At 43.0% G+C, this 27,880-nt stretch overlaps 4 protein-coding genes across 6 annotated transcripts; 1 reads left to right on the top strand and 3 right to left on the bottom strand.

Moving 5' to 3' along the window:
• Nucleotides 1-569: 569 nt before the first annotated feature.
• Nucleotides 570-5,184, bottom strand: LOC125014559 (fatty acyl-CoA hydrolase precursor, medium chain-like). 2 transcript variants are annotated; one of them, XM_047595730.1, is made up of 13 exons: nucleotides 5,102-5,184; nucleotides 3,456-3,648; nucleotides 3,226-3,367; nucleotides 2,976-3,109; nucleotides 2,709-2,862; nucleotides 2,508-2,612; nucleotides 2,294-2,392; nucleotides 2,057-2,200; nucleotides 1,899-1,976; nucleotides 1,662-1,809; nucleotides 1,408-1,557; nucleotides 1,248-1,320; nucleotides 570-1,158 (listed from the first exon to the last, which is right to left on the bottom strand). In XM_047595730.1, exons 1-13 carry the CDS (start codon nucleotides 5,136-5,138, stop codon nucleotides 972-974), a joined length of 1,644 nt encoding a protein of 547 aa, XP_047451686.1. In that variant the 5' UTR covers nucleotides 5,139-5,184; the 3' UTR covers nucleotides 570-971. The 2 variants fall into 2 exon arrangements, with proteins under 2 accessions (XP_047451686.1, XP_047451685.1); XM_047595729.1 differs by lacking the exon at nucleotides 5,102-5,184 and adding an exon at nucleotides 4,546-5,080.
• A 299-nt stretch (nucleotides 5,185-5,483) lies between these two features.
• LOC125014560 (fatty acyl-CoA hydrolase precursor, medium chain-like) lies at nucleotides 5,484-9,453 on the bottom strand. Its single transcript, XM_047595731.1, has 13 exons — nucleotides 9,295-9,453; nucleotides 8,201-8,393; nucleotides 7,912-8,053; nucleotides 7,662-7,795; nucleotides 7,395-7,548; nucleotides 7,204-7,308; nucleotides 7,002-7,100; nucleotides 6,766-6,909; nucleotides 6,608-6,685; nucleotides 6,371-6,518; nucleotides 6,126-6,275; nucleotides 5,966-6,038; nucleotides 5,484-5,876 (listed from the first exon to the last, which is right to left on the bottom strand). The coding sequence occupies exons 1-13, from the start codon at nucleotides 9,374-9,376 to the stop codon at nucleotides 5,690-5,692; spliced, it is 1,689 nt and encodes a 562-aa protein (XP_047451687.1). The 5' UTR covers nucleotides 9,377-9,453; the 3' UTR covers nucleotides 5,484-5,689.
• A 468-nt stretch (nucleotides 9,454-9,921) lies between these two features.
• fanci (FA complementation group I) lies at nucleotides 9,922-21,190 on the top strand. 2 transcript variants are annotated; one of them, XM_047595722.1, is made up of 37 exons: nucleotides 9,922-10,229; nucleotides 10,335-10,407; nucleotides 10,851-10,981; nucleotides 11,428-11,581; nucleotides 12,092-12,149; nucleotides 12,267-12,308; nucleotides 12,738-12,861; nucleotides 12,953-13,038; nucleotides 13,133-13,265; nucleotides 13,359-13,436; nucleotides 13,529-13,665; nucleotides 13,791-13,971; nucleotides 14,048-14,135; nucleotides 14,214-14,344; nucleotides 14,429-14,499; nucleotides 14,624-14,738; nucleotides 14,835-14,957; nucleotides 15,077-15,145; nucleotides 15,226-15,327; nucleotides 15,405-15,602; nucleotides 16,372-16,493; nucleotides 16,633-16,794; nucleotides 17,036-17,215; nucleotides 17,642-17,808; nucleotides 17,888-17,952; nucleotides 18,074-18,190; nucleotides 18,265-18,316; nucleotides 18,413-18,540; nucleotides 18,693-18,758; nucleotides 18,857-18,953; nucleotides 19,060-19,244; nucleotides 19,326-19,385; nucleotides 19,465-19,524; nucleotides 19,613-19,687; nucleotides 20,278-20,373; nucleotides 20,531-20,632; nucleotides 20,722-21,190. In XM_047595722.1, exons 1-37 carry the CDS (start codon nucleotides 10,158-10,160, stop codon nucleotides 20,782-20,784), a joined length of 3,963 nt encoding a protein of 1,320 aa, XP_047451678.1. In that variant the 5' UTR covers nucleotides 9,922-10,157; the 3' UTR covers nucleotides 20,785-21,190. The 2 variants fall into 2 exon arrangements, with proteins under 2 accessions (XP_047451678.1, XP_047451677.1); XM_047595721.1 differs by having other exon boundaries at nucleotides 9,926-10,229; nucleotides 20,531-21,190.
• Nucleotides 20,763-27,834, bottom strand: polg (polymerase (DNA directed), gamma). Its single transcript, XM_047595723.1, has 23 exons — nucleotides 27,766-27,834; nucleotides 26,643-27,228; nucleotides 26,313-26,508; nucleotides 26,058-26,225; nucleotides 25,798-25,944; nucleotides 25,604-25,683; nucleotides 25,306-25,488; nucleotides 25,072-25,211; nucleotides 24,836-24,959; nucleotides 24,526-24,750; nucleotides 24,299-24,416; nucleotides 24,136-24,207; nucleotides 23,675-23,791; nucleotides 23,420-23,580; nucleotides 23,275-23,328; nucleotides 23,060-23,177; nucleotides 22,841-22,976; nucleotides 22,521-22,767; nucleotides 22,322-22,444; nucleotides 22,058-22,226; nucleotides 21,769-21,977; nucleotides 21,511-21,671; nucleotides 20,763-20,970 (listed from the first exon to the last, which is right to left on the bottom strand). Exons 2-23 carry the CDS (start codon nucleotides 27,206-27,208, stop codon nucleotides 20,906-20,908), a joined length of 3,579 nt encoding a protein of 1,192 aa, XP_047451679.1. The 5' UTR covers nucleotides 27,209-27,228; nucleotides 27,766-27,834; the 3' UTR covers nucleotides 20,763-20,905.
• Between the last annotated feature and the right edge of the window lie 46 nt (nucleotides 27,835-27,880).

Below are 27,880 nucleotides of genomic sequence, written 5' to 3'. Positions count from 1 at the left end.
GCCGTAATAAGCATACCTCATCTGTCTTCTCCCGATGGTCTTCTCCGATTCGTTCCATCCTGCGTGTTGTTATTGTCACGTGATCGGTGACGGGTCGCCATGGCGCATGACGTAAAGTCGACAAGTAAAGTTGACTAATCTGCCACTAAATTCTTACATGTCACTCTACGCGTCTACATAAAGCCACGCTGCCTGGAGTTGTGCTGATTTTACTAGATTGTGTCTATCTGTAAACTACAACTTAATTAGATGATACCTATTTTGCACGTGTAAATAAAACTCAGTGCAAGAAAGTTGTGGTTCCAATGGAAATTTAGGAATTTTCTTGCATATATTTTCAAAGAGCTTTTTTCCCTTATACACTAAGCCAGAAATCTCCACTTCTGTAGCTCTTACATAAACATTTCTGGGTTCATAACCATTTATAACTGGAAGATTTTTTACACAGGGGGTTATTCATACAGTACTCATCTTTCATGGCCTGATTTAAATAACACTTTATTCCTAAATAACATGCTGAAAGTGTGTTGATGTCTGTGTTTCCTGATTTATGGAGTGAAAGAACAAGATATCCCAAATCTTTTATGTCAAAAACACAAAACAAAGCAGAACTGGAATTTTGAACTTTATCCAATGTTTTCTTCACCAGAAAGATAATGTGCCAACTGGTGCATATTCAACCATTTTCATTCTTAAACATTAACTTTCAGAAAACCTGTGATGAAATGAAAATCATCAACTCATTTTTTTTGTCAGTTTATTTTCTTTTTACCATTTTCCCCCTGAAGTATGCAAAATACTGTAATTGGTGCATTTTTAACCATTGTCCATTTCAGAAAACCTGTGATTAATAAAGACTTAGTGTCATGCAAATCATCATTGTTTTTTTGTTTAACATCTTATATCTAATGTGTCTAAAAAACACATTTTTTTAGACTTTCTGTAAATGAATTGTGATGGGTGTGACTGGTCTACAGCTCGGAGTGATCCACATCCTCCTTTAACTGTTTTGTCTTCTCTGGGACTGTCTGAGTCAGAAAGACAAACTTCTCCTTCCTCAGGTCCTGACCAACAACTTGCGCCTTTAAATCGATTTCCAGGTACTTCTCTTCTGCCCCATACTTTGGCCAATGGACTAGTCCGTTCCCATTAGGAGATCTAAACACACACATACGCAAGTCACTGTATGAATACATTTCTGGTATCTTCATGTACACTATAACCTATGATAAGGTGGTAATTCCTACCCTTTGCGAGCAAAATTTCCCCAGTAGCTCATCAGGGCTCTGCTAAACTGTTCCTCTTCTTCAAGGCATGGCTCTGAAATGTTGATGATCTCGTAAAATGTTTTGCACTCCACAAAACACAAAGACAGTCCAGTATGTGATAAGTCTATATGGCACTTACCAGGCAATTTGACATGGGTAGTCGTGAAGCAAAATCCCAACACCGCCAAGATTTCGTCTGCATGGTCACTCCCAACAAAGCTGGGCCTTTTCTTCTGCAGTATTTTGGGAGGATACTTATAGTGGTACAGGTATACAGCCGCACCTGCATCTGGTATATGAAATGGGGCGGGGTTACATTTGCTTATAAATGTGTGTGATAGTAAATGTTATGTACTTTGAGCATAAATTTGCATAATCATGCATAAAAGGTACCTCTGTGTGCATTAGCCGCTTTAACGGCTGGAATGTTAAATAACAGATCTCCAAGTAACTCCGTAAGCCCCTCTCTATTTTTCACACGATCGTCACCATTTCCAACATACTCGTCTACTACAATGTTCCTCATGATGGCATCTTTAGGCTTGAGAAAGTGAGCGACACATCAGTCACAGACCTTTAAGCATGTTAAGGAACAGTAATAGTGCAACATCATGATGTGTCTTATCTTACATCAGGGTAGAATATTGACAACATGTTTGTAACATGTTCCCGATCTACTCCTTCTGTCCAGTTTGGAGGACCAAAGGCCTAAGGGCAGAGGCAGCTGCAATTAACATCTCACATATGCACAAAAAGGAAAACAATACAAAACTTTGATGTGCACTTACATTAGCAAGTAGCCACCCTCCTTCATCACTATTGACGCCAGTCATGAATGGTACAGTGAGGAGTTCGTGTTTACTGAACAACTCGGCCACAGGTTTTTTCAGGAAGTGTCCATCAACAGTTATGGGAAATCTCGCTCTTTCATCCTTGAGAAGAATAGAATATGTGAAAGATGAGACAGCACGTGTAAAAGGATCTCAGAGCAATGGTATGAATCTGTTTTTCAATCATCATCTCACCTGCCCAACTGCAACTATAGTTTCAATATCAAGGTTTTTCATGCAATCAGCAATGCTCTTTGTGCTCTCGAGGCTACAGTCAGATGAATTTGCGACCATCTGAAGACAGATGTGAGGGGTGGGTTTCAGCCATTTGGAAAAACAAATATTCTTTGATAAAGATGTACATCAAAAATGAAATGAAAAAAAAAAAAAGAGCAAATTGAAAATTAACCTGCGTTGCCGGAAGAGGATTTCCATCTATAAGTATGTCCATTGAAGCTGTGCCACTCTCTGCAATGGCATGGTGGAACAGGCCATTGGACAATGGAGAGAGAAGCTGTTGATCAGAAAGAAAAACAACATATAACATATTAGTAAAAATAAATAAATAAATAATAAGTTTGAGGTACTTTCCCTGTAGAACAATCCTTACCAAGAGGGACACGCTCACTCCACCAGCAGACTCTCCAAATATGGTAACTAAATCTGGGTCTCCTCCAAAGTTGTGAATGTGCTGCTGGACCCACCTCAGAGCTTCTACCTGGTCCAACAGGCCAAAGTTCCCTGGCATGTGTTCATCTGCAGTGCTGGACAGGACATGGAGTTATAGTCTGACAGGGTCCATTCCACCACAGGAAACAGAGTAGAAAAGAAGTACAACAGAAAATGATCACAGTCATGTTAACCTGCATCTGTTTACCTGAGAAAACCCAGAAGTCCCAAGCGATACTGGACCAGAACCACAACCACATCCTGGTAAGCAGCCAGGGCAGAGCCATCATACACAGAAGCTGAGCCCAAAATGAAGCCCCCACCATGGATCCACACCATGACCTAGTAAAATAACAACAAAGGACATTTTTATTTTCCAACTGAGTTCACCACATAATCGCAACTAAACAACTAAATCACTGCAGCATTACTCCAAATCCGAAGCAAAGGGTTCTTACTGGGAGTTTGGCATCATGCGCTCTATTTGCAGGCGTGTAGATGTTGAGGTAGAGACAGTCTTCTGAAATGTCTGGTAGGTCATCCACCAACAACTCCAGTTTACCAAGCAGATCCACCATAAGTTTTCTATACTGAACGCACCTGGGAAATATATTTAATATATAATTAATAGGTACTGGACATAAAACCTTCAAGTGTAGAATCTAAAAACTAGAATAAAAAAACCTACATGGGCGGTTGTTGGGTGGCTTTTCTTACTCCCTCCCATGCTTCTACAGGCTGAGGTGCGGCCAGTCGCAGGGAAGCGCCAACGGGTGGCTTTGCAAATGGCACTCCCAGGAAAGCATGGACTCCAGTCTCCTTCCCCTTTACACTCACATACTCACCTCTTAGGCTCCCGAGCTTTGTGTGGACCTCAGGTGCTATCAGGATATTATAACTCAGTCAGAATCACAATATATCACATCACTGATTAGTGATTCAATTTCTCACTTAAAATCAGGTGCAAACACAAATTCTTCCAACTATGCAACACGTGGTTGTAGCTTCACGTTGACACAGATAGAGGTGTGTGTAGCTGTGTTAGCATTAGCAAGTGTAACTTTCCATTTAACAATAGTTATGCAAAGCAGGTTTGATATTCTTAATTGTGAAATTTGATATCTTCAAGGTTTGTGAACACTGATTGAACAAAGCAAGCAGCACAAACAAGGAGTCATTATAATGTCTAGAATTACAGATTCTAACTCTGAGACAAACTGTTCTTAAATTGAATACATTGATGATGCAGAGCAGGTTTATGGTGGAAAACCATGGCAACACAAGTTATCTACTGAGAGCTTACTGAGATACAACCTGTTGAAGTTAGTGAACTACTGCACTGAATGACTATAGCACACATTTTGATTTGTGTTATTATTTTAACATGAAACAAATGATTTCAGCAAGATGTCTATTTAAAAAGAGCTACCTTGTTTTGTATAAGGCTATTAATTCTATTTTTGTTCTTACTATTTTCTACAATTAAAAGATGAAAAGAAGGGCTGATCTTATCATATACACAGTCATTACACTGCAGTAATTTACCAGAATGAGTCATTATAAATGTTCACATTTGAACCAATGACACGTGGGTAAAATGCAGCGTAGATTAATGCCAGAATGAGAACGCAACTTAAAACATATTCATTGCAGGCAAAGGGGATGTTTGTGTTATTCAGATTACCGGTGCAGTACATGATCACATGTCTCGTCGTAACTTATACGATTGTTGTTGCCGACGTAAATGTGCAAAGAAATGTTTTAACCCTCCTACTTACCTTGTGGGTCTGCACCGAGACCCAGAAATAAAACACAAAAAGTCACTAAAAAGAAAAGAGTTTGCTTTTCATTTGACTTCATGGTCGCCTCGGAGTGGACTTCGATACTACTGGTAATAGTGACGCTGGACAAAATGACCCCCCTCTTTTAAAGCCTTCCCCTTGTAACTTTGACCGAGATACAGCGGGGCTGAACACAATATAGTAATACAGGAAGAAGTGACGTTACACCGTCAACGCAACAGCTGATGAGAAACAAGCAGATTGTCTGTACTGTAACCACAGCCTGGTTCACTCATGGTTCAGGTCATGGGCTATATTTATTCCGAAGTCTGTTCATACTCTTTGCTTGTAAAGCTGTTGAAAGCTGTTGTTGTCTCCATTTCTCTCTTGAAGTTGTCCATTGCCACTGAGAGGATGTGGGCATTTGTTGTATTTCAGGACCGACATGTCACGGTAGAATGGGCTTCATCTTTAATGAAGCATTTCCACGTAGCTGATGAACCGCTTCAAGTTTGCTGCAAGGACCCACCGGGCCGTAATAAGCATACCTCACCTGTCTTTTCCCGATGGTCTTCTCCGATTCGTTCCATCCTGCGTGTTGTTATTGTCACGTGATCGCATGACGTAAAGTCGACAAGTAAAATTAACTAATCTGCCACTAAATTCCTACAACATGTCACTTTACAAGTGTACATGAAGCCACGCTGCCCGGAGTTGTGCTAATTTTACTAGATTGTGTCTATGGGAAATATCTGTAAAAATACGAAACAAAGTGAAACTAGAATTTTGAACTTTATCCAATGTTTTCTTCACCAGAAAGATAATGTGCCAACTGGTGCATATTCAACCATTTTCATTCTTAAACATTAACTTTCAGAAAACCTGTGATGAAATGAAAATCATCAACTCATTTTTTTTTTTGTTAGTTTATTTTGTTTACCATTTTCCTCCTGAAGTATGCAAAATACTGTAATTGGTGCATATTTAACCATTGTCCATTTCAGAAAACCTGTGATTAATAAAGACTTAGTGTCATGCAAATCATCATTGTTTTTTTGTTTAACATCTTATATCTAATGTGTCTAAAAAAACAAATTTTTTTTAGACTTTGTGTAAATGAATTGTGATGGGTGTGACTGGTCTACAGCTCGGAGTGATCCACATCCTCCTTAAACTGTTTTGTCTTCTCTGGGACTGTCTGAGTCAGAAAGACAAACTTCTCCTTCCTCAGGTGCTGACCAACAACTTGTGTCTTTAAATCGATTTCCAGGTACTTCTCTTCTGCCCCATACTTTGGCCAATGGACTAGTCCGTTCCCATTAGGAGATCTAAACACACACATACGCAAGTCACTGTATGAATACGTTTCTGGTATCTTCATGTACACTATAACTTATGATAAGGTGGTAATTCCTACCCTTTGCGAGCAAAATTTCCCCAGTAGCTCATCAGGGCTCTGCTTAGTTGTTCCTCTTCTTCAAGGCATGGCTCTGAAATGATGATGATCTCGTAAAATGTTTTGCACTCCACAAAACACAAAGACAATCCAATAAGTGATAGGTCTATATTGCACTTACCAGGCAATTTAACATGGGTAGTCGTGAAGCAAAATCCCAACACCGCCAAGATTTCGTCTGCATGGTCACTCCCAACAAAGCTGGGCCTTTTCTTCTGCAGTATTTTGGGAGGATACTGATAGTGGTACAGGTATACAGCCGCACCTGCATCTGGTATATGAAACATTTGTTTATAAAAGTGTGTGACAGTAAATGTTATGTACTGATTTTTGGCATAAATTTGCATAATCATGCATAAAAGGTACCTCTGTGCGCATTAGCAGTTTTAACGACTGGAATGTTAAATAACAGATCTCCAAGTAACTCCGTAAACCCCTCTCTATTTTTCACACGATCGTCACCATTTCCAACATACTCGTCTGCTATCATGTCCCTCGTGATGGCATCGTTAGGCTTGAGAAAGTGGGCGACACGTCGGTCACAGACATTTAAGCATGTTAAGGAACAGTAATAGTGCAACATCATGATGTGTCTTATCTTACATCAGGGTAGAATATTGACAACATGTTTGTAACATGTTCCCGATCTACTCCTTCTGTCCAGTTTGGAGGACCAAAGTTCTAAGGGCAGAGGCAGCTGCAATTAACATCTCACATATGCACAAAAAGGAAAACAATACAAAACTTCGATGTGCACTTACATTAGCAAGTAGCCACCCTCCTTCATCGCTATTGACGCCAGTCATGAATGGTACAGTGAGGAGTTCGTGTTTACTGAAAAGCTCAGCCACAGGTTTTTTCAGAAAGTGTCCATCAACAGTTAAGGGAAATCTAGCTCTTTCATCCTTGAGAGAATAGAATGTGTGAAAGATGAGACAGCACGGGTAAAAGGATCTCAGAGCAATGGTATGAATCTGTTTTTCAATCATTATCTCACCTGCCCAACTGCAACTATAGTTTCAATATCAAGGCTTTTCATGCAACCAGCAATGCTCTTTGTGCTCTCAAGGCTACAGCCAGATAAATTTGCGACCACCTGAAGACAGATGTGAGGAGTGGGTTTCAGCCATTTAGAAAAACAAATATTGTTTGATAAGGGTGTACACCAACAAAAAAAAATGAGCAAATTGAAAATTAACCTGCGTTGGCGGAAGAGGATTATCAACAAAAACTATGTCCATTGAGGCTGTGCCACTCTCTGCAATGGCACGGTGGAACAGGCCATTGGACAATGGAGAAAGAGGCTGTTGATCAGAACGAAACACAACATGAAACATATTAGTAAAACAAAAATAAATCTGAAGTACTTTCCCTGTAGAACAATCCTTACCAAGAGGGATACACTCACTCCACCAGCAGACTCTCCAAATATGGTAACTAAATCTGGGTCTCCTCCAAAGTTGTGAATGTGCTGCTGGACCCACCTCAGAGCTTCTACCTGGTCCAACAGGCCAAAGTTCCCTGGCATGTGTTCATCTGCAGTGCTGGACAGGACATGGAGTTATAGTCTGACAGGGTCCATTCCACCACAGGAAACAGAGTAGAAAAGAAGTACAACAGAAAATGATCACAGTCATGTTAACCTGCATCTGTTTACCTGAGAAAACCCAGAAGTCCCAAGCGATACTGGACCAGAACCACAACCACATCCTGGTAAGAAGCCAGGGCAGAGCCATCATAGACAGAAGCTGAGCCCATAACAAAGCCCCCACCATGGATCCACACCATGACCTTGTAAAATAACAACAAAGGACATTTTTATTTTCCAACTGAGTTCACCACGTAATCGCAACTAAACAACTAAATCACTGCAACATTACTCCAAATCCGAAGCAAAGGGTTCTTACTGGGAGCTTGGCATCATGCGCTCTATTTGCAGGCGTGTAGATGTTGAGGTAGAGACAGTCTTCTGAAATGTCTGGTAGGTCATCCACCAACAACTCCAGTTTATCAAGCACATCCACTATAAGTTTTCTATACTGAACGCACCTGGGAAATATATTTAATATAATAATATATAATATATAGGTACTGGATATATATAATTATATATTATTAATAATAATATATAATTAATAGGTACTGGACATAAAACCTTCAAGTGTAGAATCTAAAAACTAGAATAAAAAAACCTACATGGGCGGTTGTTGGGTGGCTTTTCTTACTCCCTCCCATGCTTCTACAGGCTGAGGTGCGGCCAGTCGCAGGGAAGCGCCAACGGGTGGCTTTGCATATGGCACTCCCAGGAAAGCATGGACTCCAGTCTCCTTCCCCTTTACACTCACATACTCACCTCTCAGGCTCCCGAGCTTTGTGTGGACCTCAGGTGCTATCAGGATATTATAACTCAGTCAGAATCACAATATATCACATCACTGATTAGTGATTCAATTTCTCACTTAAAATCAGGTGCAAACACAAATTCTTCAAACTATGCAACACGTGGTTGTAGCTTCACGTTGACACAGATAGAGGTGTGTATAGCTGTGTTAGCGTTAGCAAGTGTAACTCTCCATTTAACAATAGTTATGCAAAGCAGGTTTGATATTCTTAATTGTGAAATTTGATATCGTCAAGGTTTGTGAACACTGGTTGAACAAAGCAAGCGGCACAAACAAGGGGTCATTATAATGTCTAGAATTACAGATTCTAACTCTGAGACAAACTGTTCTTAAATTGAATACATTGATGATGCAGAGCAGGTTTGTGGTGGAAAACCATGGCAACACAAGTTATCTACTGAGAGCTTACTGAGATACAACCTGTTGAAGTAAGTGAACTAATACACATAATGACTATAGCACACATTTTGATTTGTGTTATTATTTTAACAGGAAACAAATTATTTCAATAAGATGTCTATTTAAAGAGAACTGCCTTGTTTTGTGTAATTCTATTTTTTAACTATTCTCTACAATTAAAAGATGAAAAGTAGGGCTGATCTTATCATATACACAGTCATCATTATATTGCAGTAATTTACCAGAATGAGTCAATATAAATGTCCACCCTTGAACCAGTGATATGTAGGTAAAATGTAGCGTAGATTGATGCCAGAATGAGAAGGCAAATTCTTGACAGTAACTTAAAACATATTCATCGCAGGCAAAGAGGATGTTTGTGGTATTCAGATTAACAGTGCAGTACATGATCACATGTCTCGTCGTGTCTAATATGATTGTTGGTGCCGATGTACATGTGCAAAGAAATTATTTTCCCCTCCTACTTACCTTGCGGGTCTGCACCGGCACCTAGAAATAAAACACAAAAAGTCACTAAAAAGAAAAAAGTTTGCTTTTCACCGGACTTCATGGTCGCCTCGGAGTGGACTGCGATACTACTGGTAATAGTGACGCTGGACAAAAGGACTCCCTCTTTTAAAGCCTTCCCCTTGTAACTTTGACCAAGATACAGTGGGGCTGCACGCAATATAGTAATACAGGAAGAAATGGCTTTACTTTAAGCTGCAACAGCTGATAAGAAACAAGCTGATTTTCCGTACTAGTTGCCATACTACTACTACTACTACTACTACTACTAACAGTAATAATAATAATGATACATACATAAAAACACGAATTACAAAAAGCATGTACAAGAATCGAGCGTATAACCAGCAGACCTGGCAACCCAGCACTAATCCTATTCTAAATTCCAAATTTTCCCCCCACTAAATATCATATATTGGCTGAATTATACAGTTACACCGTAGTACTCCTGAATACTTACACGCTGCATTACAACATACGCCCTTACATTTTAAGCGTCGTGGTGTGCAACGATACCATAACCTCGTAACATGGTGCCGCAATCGTGGGACGCGGTGAGTCGAACGTGGCAACCAAGAAGCAAAAACAGGAAACGTCCGCTGGCGGGAAATTCGCAAAATATTACGAAAGCGTTACCAGGGACACCGAAAGGTCAACTGTTCCTCGTCCCTAACAGAAGTAATTTCACCGATTTAAACTGGATACTCGGCATTAAATGTAGCACTGAAACCGAGATAAATAAGTAAAACGCAGCGCTTAGTATCCAGCAGCTCGCTGAGGCTTTGAAGACTTCTTATTCTACGTCCATCATCAACTTGTGGACCATGAAGGCTGACTTGGAGAAAAACGTCTCACTGTCAGATGGACACAGCACAGCTAAACTGACGGAAGAGCAGGTCAGTTACTTTACCTACGCATTTTGAAGAGCTGCACGTCCCGAAAAGGACCTACTGTCACGACTGTTTACATCTGTATTTTCTCCTCTATTGTCTACATCCTAGCTGGTCACCAAGATTACCAGCAGCGCTCTAAAGGGCAAGAAGGCTGGTGCCACGATTAAAAAGATATTAGAAGGTACGTAACGGTACTGTCACTTGTGTCAAAGATCACAACTCACCTCCATCAATGCCCTGTTCTGCTCCCTTCTGGTCCCAATCCGAACCGCAGCCCACAGACTGCTCTGTGGACATTACATGCCTTTACACTGCATCACTGACATTTATATTTATTGTGCATTATATTTATTGACTTGCACTACCCAACTCATGGGTTGCACCAGCCACTTCATGTCTATTTGCCATGTGCCTTAGTTTTCATTCTATTTTGTTTATATACATACGCGTTTGCTCTTAACACTGGTACACTTTGAGTAGGAGCTGCTGTAAGGAAAAGTAATTTCCCCCATGGGATCAATGAAGTAATTCTGATGATTCTGGTTCGGTGTTGCATGTATCAGAATTGACGATAAAGCTGACTTTGACTTGATTTTGAGTGAAACGTGTCTCTTTCTTGTTTAGACTCTCCAACCAGCTCAGCTGAAGGGTCGAATCGTAGACTTGTCGTGTACCAACACTGCATCAATCTGTGCGAGTCCGGGGACCTTCAGACCGAGGTGGTGGCCGATATCATTGGACTGCTGATGCTGGAGGTACGAAGCATAAATGCCAGATTGCAGTGTTTTTAATTTAATTGCGTCTTTTTGCACAAGCAACCTGCACGATTGTCATCTATAAATAATAATTGTCATTTGTTGCTCTTTTAAAGGCTGATCCTCAAGAAGAAATTTAGGTGTTTACAAGAGCAGGGCAAGACTGTGCAAAAATACAAGTTAGATGAATTAATAGACATCAGTCCGCATATATTAAATATAGAGGAACTATGCAGTATTTCCTGTACATTACCAGTCTTAAAGTCTCTGAACCCTGTAAATATTGGATCCAAAACACTATTTTAGTATATGCAATATATATTATATTAGTTCAGAATTAAAACGTAGATGCCTCATTATCCTGTCTTCATTTGTCTATTCCAGCGTGGCTACAAATGATTTCAGTGTAATTCAGATTTTTTTTTCTTTTGAAATGTCACACACAGACTCACACGCTGCCCGGACCCTCTCTTGCACAACTGGCGTCTTTTTTTGTTGAAGCCATCAAGATGGGGAAAATGGTCAGTGGGAAATCCCTGGAGCTGTTTCCGACGGTTCTCACTGCCCTGGCGTCCTGTGAAGCCTTGGCCTATGGCAAAGGTGAATAACACTGATGATCTGGGTAACGTGGGTCCTGGCGTTTGTGCCAACGTTACTTTGATACATAGCGCCAGCTGGAAAATAGTTACAGACTTAGCACATCCCCGTGTAAACGAGAAGGAGGGGCTTCTTTTCATCGTGGTCCTAAATGTTCAGATGAGCAACTTGCACACACCCAGCCATTCACATGATGTAAATGAATGCATCAAATTCATCAGCCCTATCCACCACATTTTCCCACTGTATAAGCTTTCTGCAGTGGACAGGGATCAGCATGGCAATACATTTTTCCATAAATTTAAGCTAAATCAGCTTGGACCACTTTTGATAGGTATTCACTACTGACTCACTACTGACCAAGTCATTTAGTCATCACAATTCTCAAAGGCCCATATTTCCTTGCGTTCGCTTGCCGTCCGATATATCCCACCCACTGACAAGTGCCACGAAAACAAGATAATGGTGATGAAAGATGCAAGGTCCAAATTTAAAAACATCTTGACTCTTTAGGTGAACTCAGTGGGGAAGAATACAAGAAGCAGCTGATAAACAGCCTTTGCTCAAGCAGGTGAGAACATGTCTAGTATCAAGATATTATACGTGGATGTGCATTTTATGGACTTTTTTGACAGTGTTGTTTAGTTGCTTGTTTAAGGTTAAACTTTATTTTATTTTTTTCATGCAGATGGGATCCACAATGTGTTATCCACTTGACAACCATGTTCAGGTAACACTTTTCACTACATGGCCTCATTATTCTGTCAAAACAACAGATTGTTGTTTATTTGGAAAGGGTAGAAAGAGACTAATAATGATATTAGCACAATTACGACAAGAGGTGACTGGGAAGCAGAGAAAATAAATAGTTCCCTTTAACGGAGAGAAGCTCAAATAAAACACACAATACCACAAAATGACTGCGGACAGAAGTATTATGTTAGTCTTTTATGCTAAATTATTTTGTTTTATTGTAGTGCCTGGCAGTCAAAGCACTTTACAGTCACACATCTACCCATTCCTACACACAAGTGCATTCACATTCACACACCAGTACACTTCAGCATGGGGTCCATGTACCGGGGATGAAACCGTTAACCTTCTGGTTTGCGACCGAACTGCTCTACCTACTGAGCCACAGCTGCCCCTGTCATTTCAGGGATGTGCCCTTATCATCAGAGGAGCTGCAGTTTCTGGTGGATAAAATATTGAGGATGTTCACCAAGCTTGATTTGCAGGAGATCCCGCCACTGATTTACCAGCTGCTGCTTTTATGTGCAAAGGTACGTGTGTGGCAGCAAGTTGACTTTCAGAACAAAGTAAACATGCTTCCAGTTGTTTATATGTATGTGTCTTGCGCATTCCGTCTGCCAGGGTTGCAAGAAGCAGGTTCTGGAGGGAATCATCGGCTATTTTAAGGAGCAGGACGTTCACCAGGAGGAGGAGCAGAAACGCGGAGAGTGAGTGGCGCATACGCTGCATGTGACAAACTGTATTCAACCTAAATGTTACTGCGTAATTTCCACTTGCTGACTATTACTGACTCTTCCTCAGGAGTCTGGATCTAGAGGTCGAGTCTATTCCACAGGACCAGCTGAGGCACGTGGAGGGCACAGCTATCCTCCACATTGTCTTTGCAATGCGGTTGGACCATGAGCTTGGGAGAGAACTGTTCAAAAGCTTTAAGGTCATTTACTGTACATGTCATTTATCAATATCAGAAGTTCAATATTTATGTCACAAGCTACATCACAAATCTTATCCAACTTCTTTTCTGCAGACGTCGTATGGAGACCTGTCTCCTTTCAGCATTGCTCTGTTTCTCTCAGTAGCACGCATCCAGCGTTATGAAGAGCAGGTCAGAAAGCTACGCTGTCCTCCTTCCTGTATTTCTCTCATTTTTATCTTTCCTTCTCACTCACTTGTTCTTAACTTCTCTGCTCTGGCTAGGTGTTTGAACTTTTAAAAGGGGCAATCATCAAGAACTTCAAGGATGAGCAGCTGCAGCAGGGGTCGAAGTTCCTTCAAGTCCTCCTGCCTGGGCACTGCAGTGTGGCCAGGATGATACTGGACACAGTCAAGAACAGGTAGGAGCAACCACATCCTCACTGATCTGTGGGAACAAAGTAGAAAATCAGGTTGTGCCTTAAAATATTTAATGGGGCTTTTTAATGTCTTGCTTACTAAACTCTTCATATGTTGTTCTGTTCAGTGTGTTCGGATGGGATCATGTCACCCAGGGACTGGTGCAACTGGGATTCTTCCTCATGGATGCGTTCGGACCCAAACCCGGACCATTTGGAAAGACCACAGAGGGCTCAGTCACTGTGGCCCGGACCCCCACTCAACAGGCGTGCAAGCTGGGAGGACAGGTGCTTCTCCACAGCTTTAAGGTAAAATTTGGTTTTCATTTGATATTTTACTAATTTGTGCTGCACACTGACCGGAGGATGTGTTTGCGTACAACAGATCCATGAGCCTATCAGAGGCGAAATATTGGAGCAGGTCTTGAATCGACTGGTCACAAAGACTGCTTCACCTGTCAGTCATTACTTAGGTAACTAAACCTTTAGATAGTGACATCGGTTTAATAAGTATACGGGTTAGAATTTGACTTTTGTTTCCGTATCTCCAGACCTTTACTCTGATATTGTGGTCTCTGCTCCCATGATCCTCCTGGAGTCGTCCTCCAAGCTGACGGAGACATTTGATCACTTGTCGTACCTGCCCTTGGCCACTGTGCAGGGTCTACTAAAAGCTGTCCAGGTACCTAAACAGACGCACAGATAACGTACATGTGCACAGCTTTCTTTTGGTTAATTGTGTTTCTGTTCTCTGTTTAATCTCCAGCCTCTGCTTAAGGTCAGCATGTCCTTAAAAGATGCTTTAATTCTAGTTCTACGTAAGGCCATGTTTTCCAGGTATGTTTTCATCTGCGTTTAATCAGATAAGGTCTATCAGCAGAGTGGACGAATCATGCTTTGGTCACTGCACTGAAAGCTTAATGAAGGTCAGTTTCTAACCCCAGAATGACTTTATTTTCAGCCAACTGGATGGCAGGAAGTCTGCAGTGACCGGCTTCTTATTGCTGCTGAAGAACTTCAAAGTGTTGGGCAGCTTGGCCTCGAGTCAGTGCAGCCAGGCGATATCCTCCAGCCAGGTACAGTTCCACCTAAACTCTTGCACATCTAAACATCTACACCTACAAAGCTGTGTTCCATTTAAACCTGCTCCGTCTCTCTGAACTCACGCACAGATCCAAGTGGATGTTCATTCTCGGTATAACTCTGCTGCTAACGAAGCGTTCTGCCTGGAGATCCTCAGCAGCCTGCGTCGCTGCCTGGGACAACAGGCTGATGTGCGCCTCATGCTCTACGAGGTCAGAACGGTTGATGTTAAGCTGGCTTGTGACGTTGCTGGTATAACTTTCCACAATGGTTAGTGTTGATAAACATATTTAACTCCCCTCAAGCTTCAGATTTTTTTTGCATATTTCAGGGTTTCTATGATGTCCTCCGTCGCAACTCTCAACTGGCAAGCTCCGTCATGCAGACCCTCCTCTCGCAGGTATGTGTGGATACCGAGTTAGGGGTTAAAAACTTTTTTAAAAAATTAGAGCTATACATCAAGTCTTTGTGTTTTTGCAGCTGAAGCGCTACTACGAGCCAGAACAAGACCTCCTACCCCCACTGAAACTGGAACCATGCATCACTGCTCATGGAGACCAAGTCTTCCTCCAGGAGCCACTGGTACTCAGTCTGCACCGTAGCATTTTATTGCATCTGTGTTCGTGTGTGCTGTATAATTAGTATTTGTTCCTCATCAGGGCCACCTGCTGAGTTGTACCGTTTATTGCCTGCTGTGGCTGCAAAACACACGCAAATCAGCTAACCCAAATGCTGACGACAGCGGTGATGATGAGGAGGAGGAGGAGGAGGAGGAGGGATACCAGTCTGACCTACAGACAATCTTGGAGAGCGCAACAAGACGCATGATCAAGTGTGAGCTGGAGGACTTTGAACTGGTAATGGAGCCAACATCATACTCTATAAAACATTAACACATGCTACAACTGGGCTCGATCTTAAAGTCCAAAAGAAGGAGCTCTCTTCTTCTGAGCAGTGTCAAAACAATTCAGTTATTTTGATGTTTCTGTTGGAATTAGAGAGCAGTAACTATTTTATGTTATTTGGTTGAAATATGTAATCTGGGTTAGAAAATATTTGAAAGCATGAAGCATTAGTGCATGAGGACAACGACAGTAATCACTGTATTTTAGAGGTGTATTTAAAGCCTCATTCCTCACTTTTATTCTCCTTCCTAAACTCTGGATGCATGATCTTTGTGCTTACACCGATCAGCCACAACATTAAAACCCTCTTGGACCAACTGCTGTACCTGGCATTCGTTTGGATGTTGCTTTAACATGTACCACCCACCTAGACCAGACCAGGCGCCCCCACCCCGTAGCAATGACGCTCCTTGATGTGCAGCAGCCAGCAGACACGCACACACAAAAACAGTTTAGGAACAACTCAGAAAAACATGATAAACAGAACAAGGCGTTGACCTGGCCTCTAAATTCACTTCAAGTATCTGCGGGATCCACAGAGGCCCCACCCCTCAACCCATAGGACCCCCCCCCCCCCACACACACACACTAACAACATCCTGTTGCCATACACCACAGACAGGACACCCTCAGAAACTGTTCTGGAGGCACAAGGGAGACCTGCGCAATATTGGGAAGGCGGTCATAATGTATCGGTATATATTGTCTATTTGTTGATCAGGACAAGTCGGCAGAGTTTTCAATGGGATCCAGTGTGGGGGTGAAAAACAACATCTATGCTGTGCTGGTGATGGGCGTGTATGAGGTCCTAATGGAGTACAACTTTATCAAAGCCAACTACAAGTAAGAACCAACTCTCTTCATAAGTTGCATTTCACAGTAATGGTGATGGTCTGCGCTGCAATACAGAGAAAGGTCTAAAGCTGCAAATTGTAAAAGCTGCGCACTAGACTTGTTAATTTTGCAATTCTGTGTGTTACAGTAAAAACTGCTTTGAGGATCTCCTTGAGCTGTTCAGTCGCTACCACAAGCTCGCTGAGATCTTGAAGGAGAAATCTGGAAAGGGTCGAGTGCCCTCGCACAAGACGCCCCGCAGTTTACTTTCTATGGGCTTCACAGCAACTCTCATCACCGTGCTCTTCAGGTAAATGCTCTCCGCTGCTGTGTTGACATTCAGTTGCACCCAGTGTTTGTGTTCGCTTGATAAAGTCGACTTATCTTCACTTGACTTTGTTTTAGAGAATGCGATTGTTGCATACCATTTATTTTAAAAAATAGAACATAAGCTTGCTGAGAAGACACTACAAATACTCAAATATGTAACTATTGAGGCTGATTAAAAAAATAAATAAATCATAATAATAATTGTTGTCATTTTTATCCAGAGACAACACTCAGAGCAGAGAGGAGGCTCTGTCAGTGCTTCGCTCAAGTGGAGAATTTGTACGTTATGCGGTAAGTGTGGCCGTACAGAAGATCCAGCAGCTGGAGGAAACTGGACACACCGACGGTCCAGATGGACAGAACGCAGACAGGACTTTCCGTTTCCTCTGTGACATGACAAGGTAGAAATCCATTGGTTTAAATGTTCTGTTTGATGCTGGTGGAACAATAATCAGTCATATTTTTATTATCATGGGATTAAGCAAATAAATACTATAAAAAGTATATAAAAAACATAAAAAAGAGCAATATATTCAACTGCATATACAATAAATAAGTGTGCAGGGGGTATGTAAGTCAACTAAAACCAAGAATCAGAACAGTTCAATAAAGCAATCGACTAAAGAGCGTATCTGTGACCCAGAGGAAGCAATAAAAACTCTTTGAACAAGGAGTGGGTGGTGTTTTCTTGGCCTTTGCTAGGACTCTTGACTTGTACAGGTTCAATATACAAATCAAGAGAAATCCCTATAATCTTTGTGCACACCTTTGTGTACCAAACCAGCACATTGAAATATGTTACAACGTTTGTCTATATTTCTTTCCAGTGTGCTGATGTGGCGTTACACAAACATCCCCAGTGTGGTGGAGGAGGCAGGGAAGAAGGAGAAGCGCTTCAACTTGTCCCAGCTGTGTCTGGAGGGTCTGCTCAGGATCTTCACCGCCTGCCAGCAGCGCTACCCGGACAAGATGGCCCAGCTCCTCTCTACCATGGGTTAGGCGAGCACTTTTTAAGCGGCACAGTTAAAGAGGACTGCGACGGAGATCGTTAAAACTGTTTGTGTTTCTAACAGACGCGGCAGAAGATGACACAGACGACGTGGCTGAGATGAACTACTTTTACATCCGACAGTTTCAGGTGCATCTCTAGAGCGTTTGCTCAGACCTGTAATTGCGTTTTACGCAACAGCGGGAGCCATTAACGTGACAAATTATTTACAGACGCACTAAAAGCGTTTTTTTTCTTTGATCGTCAATAGAGGGCGCTGTTGACACAGTTAAGTGGAGGTGAGGATGAATTCAACAGCAAAGAGGCTCAGCTGCTGGTCAGCATCTTGAGCGTGCTCTCGCGCCAGTTAAAGCCCTCCTCCCAACAGGTAGGTGTACTCCTACATGATTCATTGGACAAAGGGAAGAGCATTTTCTTCTGCTAACATGTCTAAATTATCAGTTTGTTCAGATGATCACATGGACTGTGAAAATCTGTAAGGAGACCAGTTTTGGTGAGTTTTCAGTTTACCTGATATTTGAGCGTATGTTATCGCAGTAAAGTCTACAGTGTCGTAAAGTGTGTCTCTTTTTTTTTTATTTATATTAAGAGGATTCAGCATTTTGTAAAGGGCTGCTGTCGCTCCTCTTCAATCTGCAAGTCCTTCATGAGAGTCCTGTAAACCTGCTGCGGGAGCTCTGCCAAGACATCCACAGCCAACTGGGAGATATCGATGAGGTGTGCACTATTCATAGCATCGTTAACACGAGCAAATTAAAAAGTTACCATTTGAACTTCATTTTTAACATTACACACCTTATTGATAAGTGACAGTGTGCAGTTTTTGCAGTCACTTCTTTCCTATTTTTTTTTTCTTTCTCTAAAATCAGGATGTGGAGGTGGAAAAACAGTCGCACTTCGCCACTGTCAACATGAAAACTGCCGCAACAACAACAGTACGTGTTCAAACTCTATTTTCTTTTTAATTTACTGCGTTACTCAAATCCCACAATCTCTTTGCTCCCGTGCGCTCACCTCTCATCTCGTGTCCCAGCTGCTGGTCCTGTCTCAAGTGGACAGAGTGCTCGATGAAGTGGACTGGCTTATTGCCAGAAAGAAAAGTCAGACGGCCTCGGAAAAACAGAGCTTAGGTAGGCAAACTTTTACGCGGATGCTCGGTTGGATTAATGGTGAGAGGTGAGAGGAATGAGATACTAAAACTTCTCCGATGTCATATATTCCTGACGTTTACATTAGCGGACGCCACCCAAACCGGAGGCAAGCAGGATCCAGTGGAGAAAGCGGTGACGCTGCAGCTTGGGACTCTCCTGACGGCGTTGAATGAGCTGGTCCAGACCGCCCTCCTGCCGGGCACCTGCACCATCACGCTGCTGAGAGAGCTGACTCGCACATACACCATCCTCACCACGCTGGTCAAATACGTGCGTATTGTTCCGCTCAATAAAGCCTGCGTGCGAATCTTAGTGCCTAGAGTGTCATTTTCCTTCTCTTCTATCTGACAGTACATCCAGGTGTGCACCACCAGTCAGCACGCGGCGCTGCCACCTCGGTTTGAGAAGCTGGTGAGTCTGAGCTTTGTTCGAATCTTACAGTGTTTATAATGTCATTTCTAATGTGACGTTTCCTGCGCCATCGCTGTAGGTCAAGCTGTCTGGCTCCCACCTGACTCCCCAGTGCTACTCTTTCATCACATACGCACAGGTACAGCTCGGTTCACTTAAGTTTACCATCGACTTCACCCGCCAGGGGGCACGTTGGGGTTTGACAAATTCATTTTTTCCTCTGTCAGAATGGAGAGATGAGTGATGGAGGTGCAGATGACAAGAAGAAAAAGAGAAGGGCCGAAGCGAACACCGCTGCCTCAGTAAGAACACGCGCCTCCTTTAATTGTAATGGTTAAAGTCATTGAGCCTCGTGCAAGAACATTTTCATATTGTTCTTTCTCTTACCTTTTTTCTTTTGTTGGGTTTGTGCAAACATGCCCCGTCAGATTTAACAAACACGTCTAACTTCAGAAAAGTGTGTAAGTGACCCGTAGAAACATGATGAATGCACAAGGATATTTGCATAATAAACACCCCAAGAATGCCATATAAGGATAAGTTTCACACGCCACACGACACGAGTGTTCATTCATAAAAAATTGCATCAAAGAGTAAAAAGAACTTTACTAATTCAGAGATTAGTAAGGAGTAATGCTGTCAGGGACACAGAAAAGACAATATGTCATTTTTGGCAGCATCAGTGTAATTAAGGGACATGTTGTAGTAGACCTGGTCTTTTTTAAAAAAAAAAACACTTCAAACTAAGTGACGGTTCTTGATTGATCATAAAATTGCAGTTGAACAGCAGGTTTATCATTTTATTCCAATAAACTGTTTAGATACAACTAATAACCGTAAACAAAGTTTTGTGAATACATTCCCAAACAAATTTTTGTTTTTCTCACAACAGGCAAAACTTCTGCGTGAGACAAAAGCCATCCCTAACTTGATCTTCAGCATCGAACAGTATGAAAAGTATCTCATCACACTCTCAAAGAAATCAAAGGTCTGTATGAACTGGATTACATGAAATGCTTGACAAAAAACAAATATATATGTATATATATATGACATTTACAATCATCACAGCTCCCTGAATACTTTCAGAACAGCTAAATAACCCATACAGTGTTTCACTGACATCTGTAAATCTGTTTGTCCAGGTAAATCTGATGCAGTACATGAAGCTCAGCACCTCGAGAGATTTCCGCATCAATGCTGCCACTCTGGACGCAGCCCTGCAGGAGCAGGATTGCAGTCAGGAGGTGAGTGTCAGCTCCTCAGGATCAATAATACTGAAAATAAACCATAAACCATCATACATCCTGTCTGTCTGTTCTTCTACTTTTCTCAGCCCACAGAGTCCCAGGACACAGAGGAGACACAAGAACCCAAACAGAAGAAGAGAAAACAGTGAGCTGACATGGGGCACCTCCGCTGCTTCTTCAAATTCCTCATGTCTTAAACTCTGACAGGGTGTTAGATGGACGAGAAGTGTCCTGGCAGTGGTGTGTTTAAGCAGCCTGGCCTACAAAGCGCTATTTTCCTTTGTTCAGAGAGCCTTTGGTGATGTTGATGATTTGGTAGATGTCCAGGGCCTCACCTGTGAAAGGTATGCACACACCGTTTAACCATGTGTTACTATAGCTCGCACGATTTTTATGAAATGTAAACACAGGACATACAGTTTGTTTGTCCGACATTAAAAGTATTATTTCTATTTAAGATTATTTGAACTTTAAGGATGGTAACTGATTACAATTGTACCTGCGATGGCTCTGCTTTATAACTAATTAAAAAATGGATCTATGGTTCCGAACACACACATAAATGTATCTTGAAATTATTCACAGCCTAGCTAAAATGTCCTTTTTCCAAACTTGGTAGATTAAAATATTAGTGTCTTTACACAACGTTATATGTAAATAATTCTATACTATTCATAACTAGATTGCATTATATTTCAGTGGAAATAAACAGGCAGCAGCGTTGATGTTTTAACAGTCGCAGGGCTTCGATGATGTAATTTCCCCCTCTTTTTTTTTTTAAATGTGCACTTTGTGTATATTAAACATTTATGCAATACATATACTGCTCTTGACCTCAAAAATAAAGAGGACCGATGATGGTGTACAGAACTCACCGTGTGCTAGTCCGTATCTTCGTTCGAGCCCCGTGGGGTTGGAGGGAGTCACGCAGTCCATGTTGACCTCCTTCCTCAGACACAGGTCGATGTCAACTGCGCTGAAGAAAGCTACCGACTGGGGAAGGTCCTCCATTCCCAACGCATGGGCGAACACGCTCCTGCGAGAAATAAAAAGCAGCGCAGTCACTAACGTAGCCGCCCATCCTGAAGAAGGCATTCTGACTGGGAGAGCACGAGGTGAAGCGGTGAGCAGACCTTGTGAGCAGGTTTGTGATTTGAAGCGCCAGTGCCGCTCTGTAACGGTCTTCGCTTCGGACGAGGTACCGCACCTCATCGTGGATGCTGATGCAGAAACGGCCGTCGATGTTGTGCTCCTCGAAGAGCCACTTCATGGCCACCAGCATCAGATGTAGGTAGTCTACTGCTGAGCTCTGGACCACCCAGTTCACTCTGCTGGTGATGAACTGAAATAAAGAAAAACATCTCACCTTGAAGACCAAGAAACCTTTCTGTGCCTCAGAGTCTAGTAGTTGTCCTGTCTCACCTCATCTTTAACCGCCTTAGGCTCCAGAGCTCTACTAATCCTGCAGCCTAGAACAGGGGTGGCAGGCTGGGCTGAATGAGCAATTTTCTCCAGCTTGTTGAACATGTCCGACTCTGTGCCTCCAGCCCACAGACGGTCGCCGACGATTTCCCACCTCTTCCGCCGAGCGCTGACGGAGGCGTAAAGAACACAAACGGAGGGCAGTTAAGAAACCAGATATCTGACGAGTAGTCGGTGCACGTTTTCTTTTTCTCGCTCCTTCACCATTGCGAGGCCAATCTAGAGATCCTTCGCAGTTCTTGCAGGCAGATGCTTCCATCTTCTCCCCTCTCCACATCAATACCGAGTTCACCGACCAGCCACTCACCTTCCTCTGTCAGAAGATATCTGACAAAAAAAAAAAAAAAACAACCATGTCACCTGAAAATAAACTTAAATGACTTAATGCTTGCGTTAAACTTACCTGCGTATACCCTTTGTTAAAGCGTACATCTGCTTGGCCTTACTGGCAGCTTCCGTCTGGCCAAGGCGGTGGTTGAACTGCATCAGCAACCTCTCTGCAAACGGTTGTCCTGCCCCATATATGCGTCCGTAATTGAACACCTTAGCATGTTCTCGACTGATCCCCACCGCATCAGCAGTGCGGCTGTGCAGGTCGGTGCCCTGGCTCTTCTTTCCCTGAAGGGTCATCCAGCCGAACGCCGTACAACCTGAGGCACAAAGACCGTAACCACCAGTTGCTCTTGAGCCTCTAGGTTGTGATTTAAAAGGGATAATTCTCACCATGCATGCCAGCAAAGTGAGCCTCTCCCAGCACGGCGGCAATCCATAACTCTTGTGAGTCCACGTCTGCTCCAACCAGGTGATATCCGGGCGGTACCTGCACCATGGCCTTTAGCTCGCTGCCTATCCGATCCCTCTGTGGACACAAAATACAGCTCATACAAAGAACATTCTCATATTGAACATGCAACGTCGTCCAAACTCGCAGTTAAGTCTTACCCGTGCGTTACTGGCAGTCAGCCATGTCGGCTCCACAGCCCTACGCGTTACTGTTCCAGCAGTGACGACCTGAGGTAAGATGGCGCCGTACTGGCCCTCTTCGTCAAATTCTTTGTGTCTTTAGAAGACGGAAAGATTGTTACATGCAGCACTGACATTTCTCTACTATGTGAGTGTAAATAAATACGAGATTTCTGTTGTTATGGCAAACAAACCTGCTGACGTTACGAGGAAGCTCTCCCTTTCTGAGCAACACCACCATCTGAGAGCTATTAATCATATATAAATATTTTTAAAAAAAGGCATGAAGTCGACTCTGATCGCCTAAAAGTTTTCATTTTAACTTTGTATTGGAAATACCTTATACGTTTATGGGCGTTCCTCCAGAAGGACATCATTTTATTGATCTCCAGAGCTCGTGTTGCGTTGGTTCCGCCCCTTCCTGCTCTTAGAGTGCCGTCCTCCATCTTGGACAGGAAGTCCTTTGAGAAAGGGCTGCCTACATTGTTGTGATTACCATCCTGGAAGCACAAATATTCAGTCAGATGATTACAGCGGCTCCGTGTACCAGTTATTAGTTATTCAAAGCACTTGAGTAAAACAGCGATGTTTCACCTTATGAGGTAATTTGAAAAACCAGCAGCCTGGGATGTCTACGTCGTTGTAGGGGCCGTTACCATGGTGATACTGGCAGTGGCCCTCCTCTGGGGCTGGATGTGGACTTTGGGACTGCTGTTGGTAAAAATACACAGTAATCACAGTGAAACAAAACAGACCAGATGGTGCCAAAACCTAAGGCACACTAGTGATGGTGGTACACTCTGGAGGATGTAGTTTTGTGGTGTTGTTAAACTATATTGAAATAAACACACCGTGGTTTCTATTATTTAGCTTAGGCCACTGATTAAATGGGGTCAGTGCAACATGTTACAATTCAATCGTACTACAAAATGATAACACATCTCAATCAACAGTTCTCAGTTATCTTAAACAATGCTGAAAACCATAACCTTCATGAATCCATTTTATTTTATCTGCAAAATTGAAAAAAATAAATAAATAAAACACTTCTTCACCTTCCCCTTCTTTTTCATCACTCTGAATCCGTTCTCCTCAGTCAGACTTTCCAGGGAACTTAACTCCTCTACCTGGAAGCAGCATGAGAAACACATTGTTTTATTTTCGGTTTGGGTTGAATGGCTTATGAAGAAACTGCTCGGAACATGACAACGTACGTACCTTCGCCCACACTGTGCTGTCCGTCCACTCGAGGTCGTCTGATGGGTTGGGGTCCAGATATTCAGGCTGCTTCTTGCGGTTCTGCTCACAATATTCTTTGTAAATTCTCTCAATAGCTCTGTGGAACATGACAAGGCTTTATTTGATGTATTTGTCAAGAGAATTCTCCATCCATATGTGATTATCTGGCTAAGCTCACAAGTCTTAACTTGAAGAGTTTCTACTACCTGTGTGGACAGAAGGGTCCTGTGTCTTCCTCCTGAGAATTTAGATTATCCCTGCGCCCAGGTACCAGATAGCCCCACCCATGTTTCTCCGTGTAATGCAGAGGGAATCCATCCCACGTCAGGCCCATCAGCTTAGGTGTCAGTCTCATCTGTAGACTGATGAGGTTGGCCCCAGGAGACCAGCTGTCCTCCTCAGACATCTTCTCACACAGCTTACGATACCACCTGTAAGGAGGGAGAACGCCACAAATGGAGGGGTGGAGATCTAATAAACACAGGATGGCTCTGTGGTGCTTGAGAGCGGTCTTACCCTGGATGTCCGGGCAGATGTTGCCTTCTCTTAGGAAGTCTGGACACAGTTTCTTTCAGATTCTCGACAACCACCCGGCTGGGACAAGGGCCTGACATCTCCTCTTCAGACGGTGGACCAGGATCTACAATCACAACAACTCCACTGAATCAAGTTAGCCTTTTTCTTCCCCCACTCCCGCCATTTCAATAAATTAAATTTGCCTCATAGTTATGTTTCGTAGTACAAGTTTATACCTTCTTCCCATTCTGGAAGAGGAGTAGCAACTTTTGTTTCAGCTGCATTTTTAGAGCCCTTCTTACTGGCTGCCACTTTCTTCTGCTTGAACTCCTGCACATCCCACTCAAGATCCCAGAGCCAGGGGTCTTCCTTGTATCTTAAATAAAAAAAAATATATACATTCATCATTCTTTTGATGCGAATGAAATAATATAATAGCCAACGTTGTGATAAATCAAAGCTCTTCTCACCTGTCGTCCTGCAGGAGCTGGCAAGCATCGTCCGCTAGAGTCATGAGAGACTTCTTCATCTCTCTCTGGAGCTCCTCGTAAACATCCTGAGAATCTTCCAGGTATCTCCCCCAGTTCTGATTGACAGGAAGGTAGCTCACGCCCATCTCCAGCATCCCTGCAAGCGTCACCGGATGAGGGCACCTTATAAAAACAAATTGCAGATGTGTGAACAATGCAACACCAAATTCTCGACAGGAACATTTGTACATTTACAGTAAGAGTAGTTGAGAACGCTTGCGGGACTGGGTTTACCAACCTCTCCATGAAAAGGGGTAGCTGTTCTATGAAGACCTCATGTGTGGCGAGAACGTCCAGGGCGCAGTACTGCATCAACTCCTGTAGGTGGCAGCAGGGGAGCATTCATTTTGATGATGCTACATGATAAATGCAAGGCATCTAGATCATAAAATCGATTTGGTTTACATTTAGACTGTGTCATGAACCTCTGACCTGGAAGTTGTTCCTGATGTCCACCATGCTCCCTTTCACAAAGGTCTCCCTGGCTTCCTTCTGCAGCGGTGGTCCTCCCACATACAGAGCGTGGACATCGGCCAGATTGTTAATGCTGCTAATGTTCACCCAGTCCCAGGAGCTGATCTATACGCAAAACATCACAGTGATGCTAAAAACGTGAGAACTTATAAAATGATTTTCCACAAGACAAAATGCAAATTGTAGGTAAATTGTGGTAGGTAAAAAAGTACACAAACCATCAGGCCCTCTTTTTTCTGTCCAGTTTTCTTAATATGTTCCTTGACCTCCTGAAGACCCCTCTTTTTACCATGCTTATTGGCCATCCACAGTGTACGCTGGAACCCTGTCAACCCTGAGATGGCCATATGGAGGCTCATGGTGTCCATAAAGCGTACCTTTGAACCCTTACAGGAAAGAGAACATTCAAGCACTTCATACACATCCAGACTTTTGCTATCGGAACATAGTTGGTCAAAACAAACCATGCTAACCTTTAGTAGATACTGCTCCTTGATGTAAGATCGATCAAAACTGACATTATGGCCGACTATGAGCCTCTCCTTCCACTGACCACCTGAAGGACGGGCAGAGTTGAACGGCGTCTCTAGTGGGATGAGGTCAGCAAGGGTGAGCTGGCTTGACCAGGAGTATCTCTCTTCAATCAGACGCTTGCTGCACCAGGAGTACCTAGCAAGAGAGAATACTGAAATGTAACCGCTGCTCATTCACATCCATATCACACGTGTGCACAATAATTTGGCAGCTTTAGCTTCAGCTTTAAGTTTGAGTGCATTTCTCCCCTGCGCGTGATCTCTTCTCACCAATTAGTGGGAGACACAGCAACCGCCATTGTGGGACACTGTCCCTCTGTCATGCAAACCTCCACATCAAAGACCAGTGCCGACTCCTCTGGGAAATCAACTTTCTGAGTCTCTCCGTCAGGCCCATAGCGTGTCCAGCCAACTTCCCAGCTCCATTCCTGAGGCATGCGCGGCAGCTCGGCACGTTGCAGCTTGGTGGCAGCCTCGAGGTAAGGAAGGCTCTGCTTCTGGGCCAAGATGCGAAAGTGTTCGTCAATGTTTTTTCCATACATCTTGGGAAGTTTTAGCTCAACATCGGGCAAAAGTGAGGTCTCCTTCCCCCACAGCTCGTGTTTCTGAAGGTGCCTCATGCTGCGCTCCACGTCTTCCTCTCTGTACTCTGGCTCCTGGCCTCGAAAGATCTGCTCGTGGAGATTTCGCGACAGCATCTGGATGTTAAGGGGGTTCAGGCGGGTCTCTGTGGAGTCCTCGCCCTGGAGTGAGTGAGGCTTGGCTGAGCAGAAGGAGCGGATCCATTGTGGAGAGATGAGAGTCCTCTGCAGAGGACAGCGTAACACATGCAGCATCACCTCATGAGGAGATCTCACTAGAAAAGAAGAAAGGCCAACAAGTTGTCATGATACAGTACAGTCACTTTCTAGACAAGGCCGACTCGTCTTTGTGTATAATATACTGTAGTATTATCGTCTAAACGACCCAAGAGGTGGTTCTGAGCACTGGAATATTTCATTAAGACGATGCTGAAAGTTATCAAGCAATTTTAGCATTACAGTATAACTGAAATCACATGGTGCACTAAAAGTTAGCAAGCTTGGTCAGCGTAGTGTAGCCATTATAATACACATTCGCACACACGGCAGGATCGTAAAAACTTTTGTTTTTCACATTATCGTAAATGCCACATGCCGCATGTTTACTAACACCTGGCTGACACAAGGAGGCTATGACAACTAGTGAGTAGCTTAACAAATGCTAACGAGTTTGTCCTGTATTGTCTAGTTACGTTCCCTAGACACCCAGTAAAGGCGGCGAAGCGCCCCAATTACACTATCGGGGAGGTACAACGTTAACATGTCCAAACAAAACATTTTTAAAATCTAAAAAGAGTGATAGCTAACGTTACCTTAGCATCCGCAGAACAGCAGCAGGAGCCAGGCAAGACGGCACGTTAGCGCCGCCGCACGGTCCGGAGGATTACATCCGTCCTTAAAAACGGGAACAAATTATGGGAGGGACAG

The sequence above is a fragment of the Mugil cephalus genome, chromosome 10, assembly GCF_022458985.1.
Source record: "Mugil cephalus isolate CIBA_MC_2020 chromosome 10, CIBA_Mcephalus_1.1, whole genome shotgun sequence".
Taxonomy (NCBI): domain Eukaryota; kingdom Metazoa; phylum Chordata; class Actinopteri; order Mugiliformes; family Mugilidae; genus Mugil; species Mugil cephalus.
The sequence above is the reverse complement of the archived record's forward strand: the minus strand, read 5'-3'. Positions and strand labels throughout refer to the sequence as shown.

What these genes read in the sequence shown, in the direction of transcription:
- LOC125014560 (XM_047595731.1), bottom strand. Translation starts at nt 9,376, where the DNA reads ATGAAGTCCGGTGAAAAGCAAACTTTTTTCTTTTTAGTGACTTTTTGT. An exon ending in AACTGCTAATGCGCACAGAG is followed by an intron (nt 6,276 to 6,370) that starts GTACCTTTTATG and finishes TTCATATACCAG; the next exon opens with ATGCAGGTGCGGCTGTATAC. An exon ending in TACCCATGTTAAATTGCCTG is followed by an intron (nt 6,039 to 6,125) that starts GTAAGTGCAATA and finishes TCATCATTTCAG; the next exon opens with AGCCATGCCTTGAAGAAGAG.
- fanci (XM_047595721.1), top strand. Translation starts at nt 10,158, where the DNA reads ATGAAGGCTGACTTGGAGAAAAACGTCTCACTGTCAGATGGACACAGC. An exon ending in CACTTGACAACCATGTTCAG is followed by an intron (nt 12,309 to 12,737) that starts GTAACACTTTTC and finishes CTGTCATTTCAG; the next exon opens with GGATGTGCCCTTATCATCAG. An exon ending in TTCCTCTGTGACATGACAAG is followed by an intron (nt 17,216 to 17,641) that starts GTAGAAATCCAT and finishes ATTTCTTTCCAG; the next exon opens with TGTGCTGATGTGGCGTTACA.
- polg (XM_047595723.1), bottom strand. Translation starts at nt 27,208, where the DNA reads ATGCTGCATGTGTTACGCTGTCCTCTGCAGAGGACTCTCATCTCTCCA. An exon ending in GCTGTGTCTCCCACTAATTG is followed by an intron (nt 26,509 to 26,642) that starts GTGAGAAGAGAT and finishes CTCTCTTGCTAG; the next exon opens with GTACTCCTGGTGCAGCAAGC. An exon ending in CAGCTCCTGCAGGACGACAG is followed by an intron (nt 25,212 to 25,305) that starts GTGAGAAGAGCT and finishes TTTTTATTTAAG; the next exon opens with ATACAAGGAAGACCCCTGGC.
- LOC125014559 (XM_047595729.1), bottom strand. Translation starts at nt 4,627, where the DNA reads ATGAAGTCAAATGAAAAGCAAACTCTTTTCTTTTTAGTGACTTTTTGT. An exon ending in GAGTGAGCGTGTCCCTCTTG is followed by an intron (nt 2,613 to 2,708) that starts GTAAGGATTGTT and finishes TCTGATCAACAG; the next exon opens with CTTCTCTCTCCATTGTCCAA. An exon ending in TACCCATGTCAAATTGCCTG is followed by an intron (nt 1,321 to 1,407) that starts GTAAGTGCCATA and finishes TCAACATTTCAG; the next exon opens with AGCCATGCCTTGAAGAAGAG.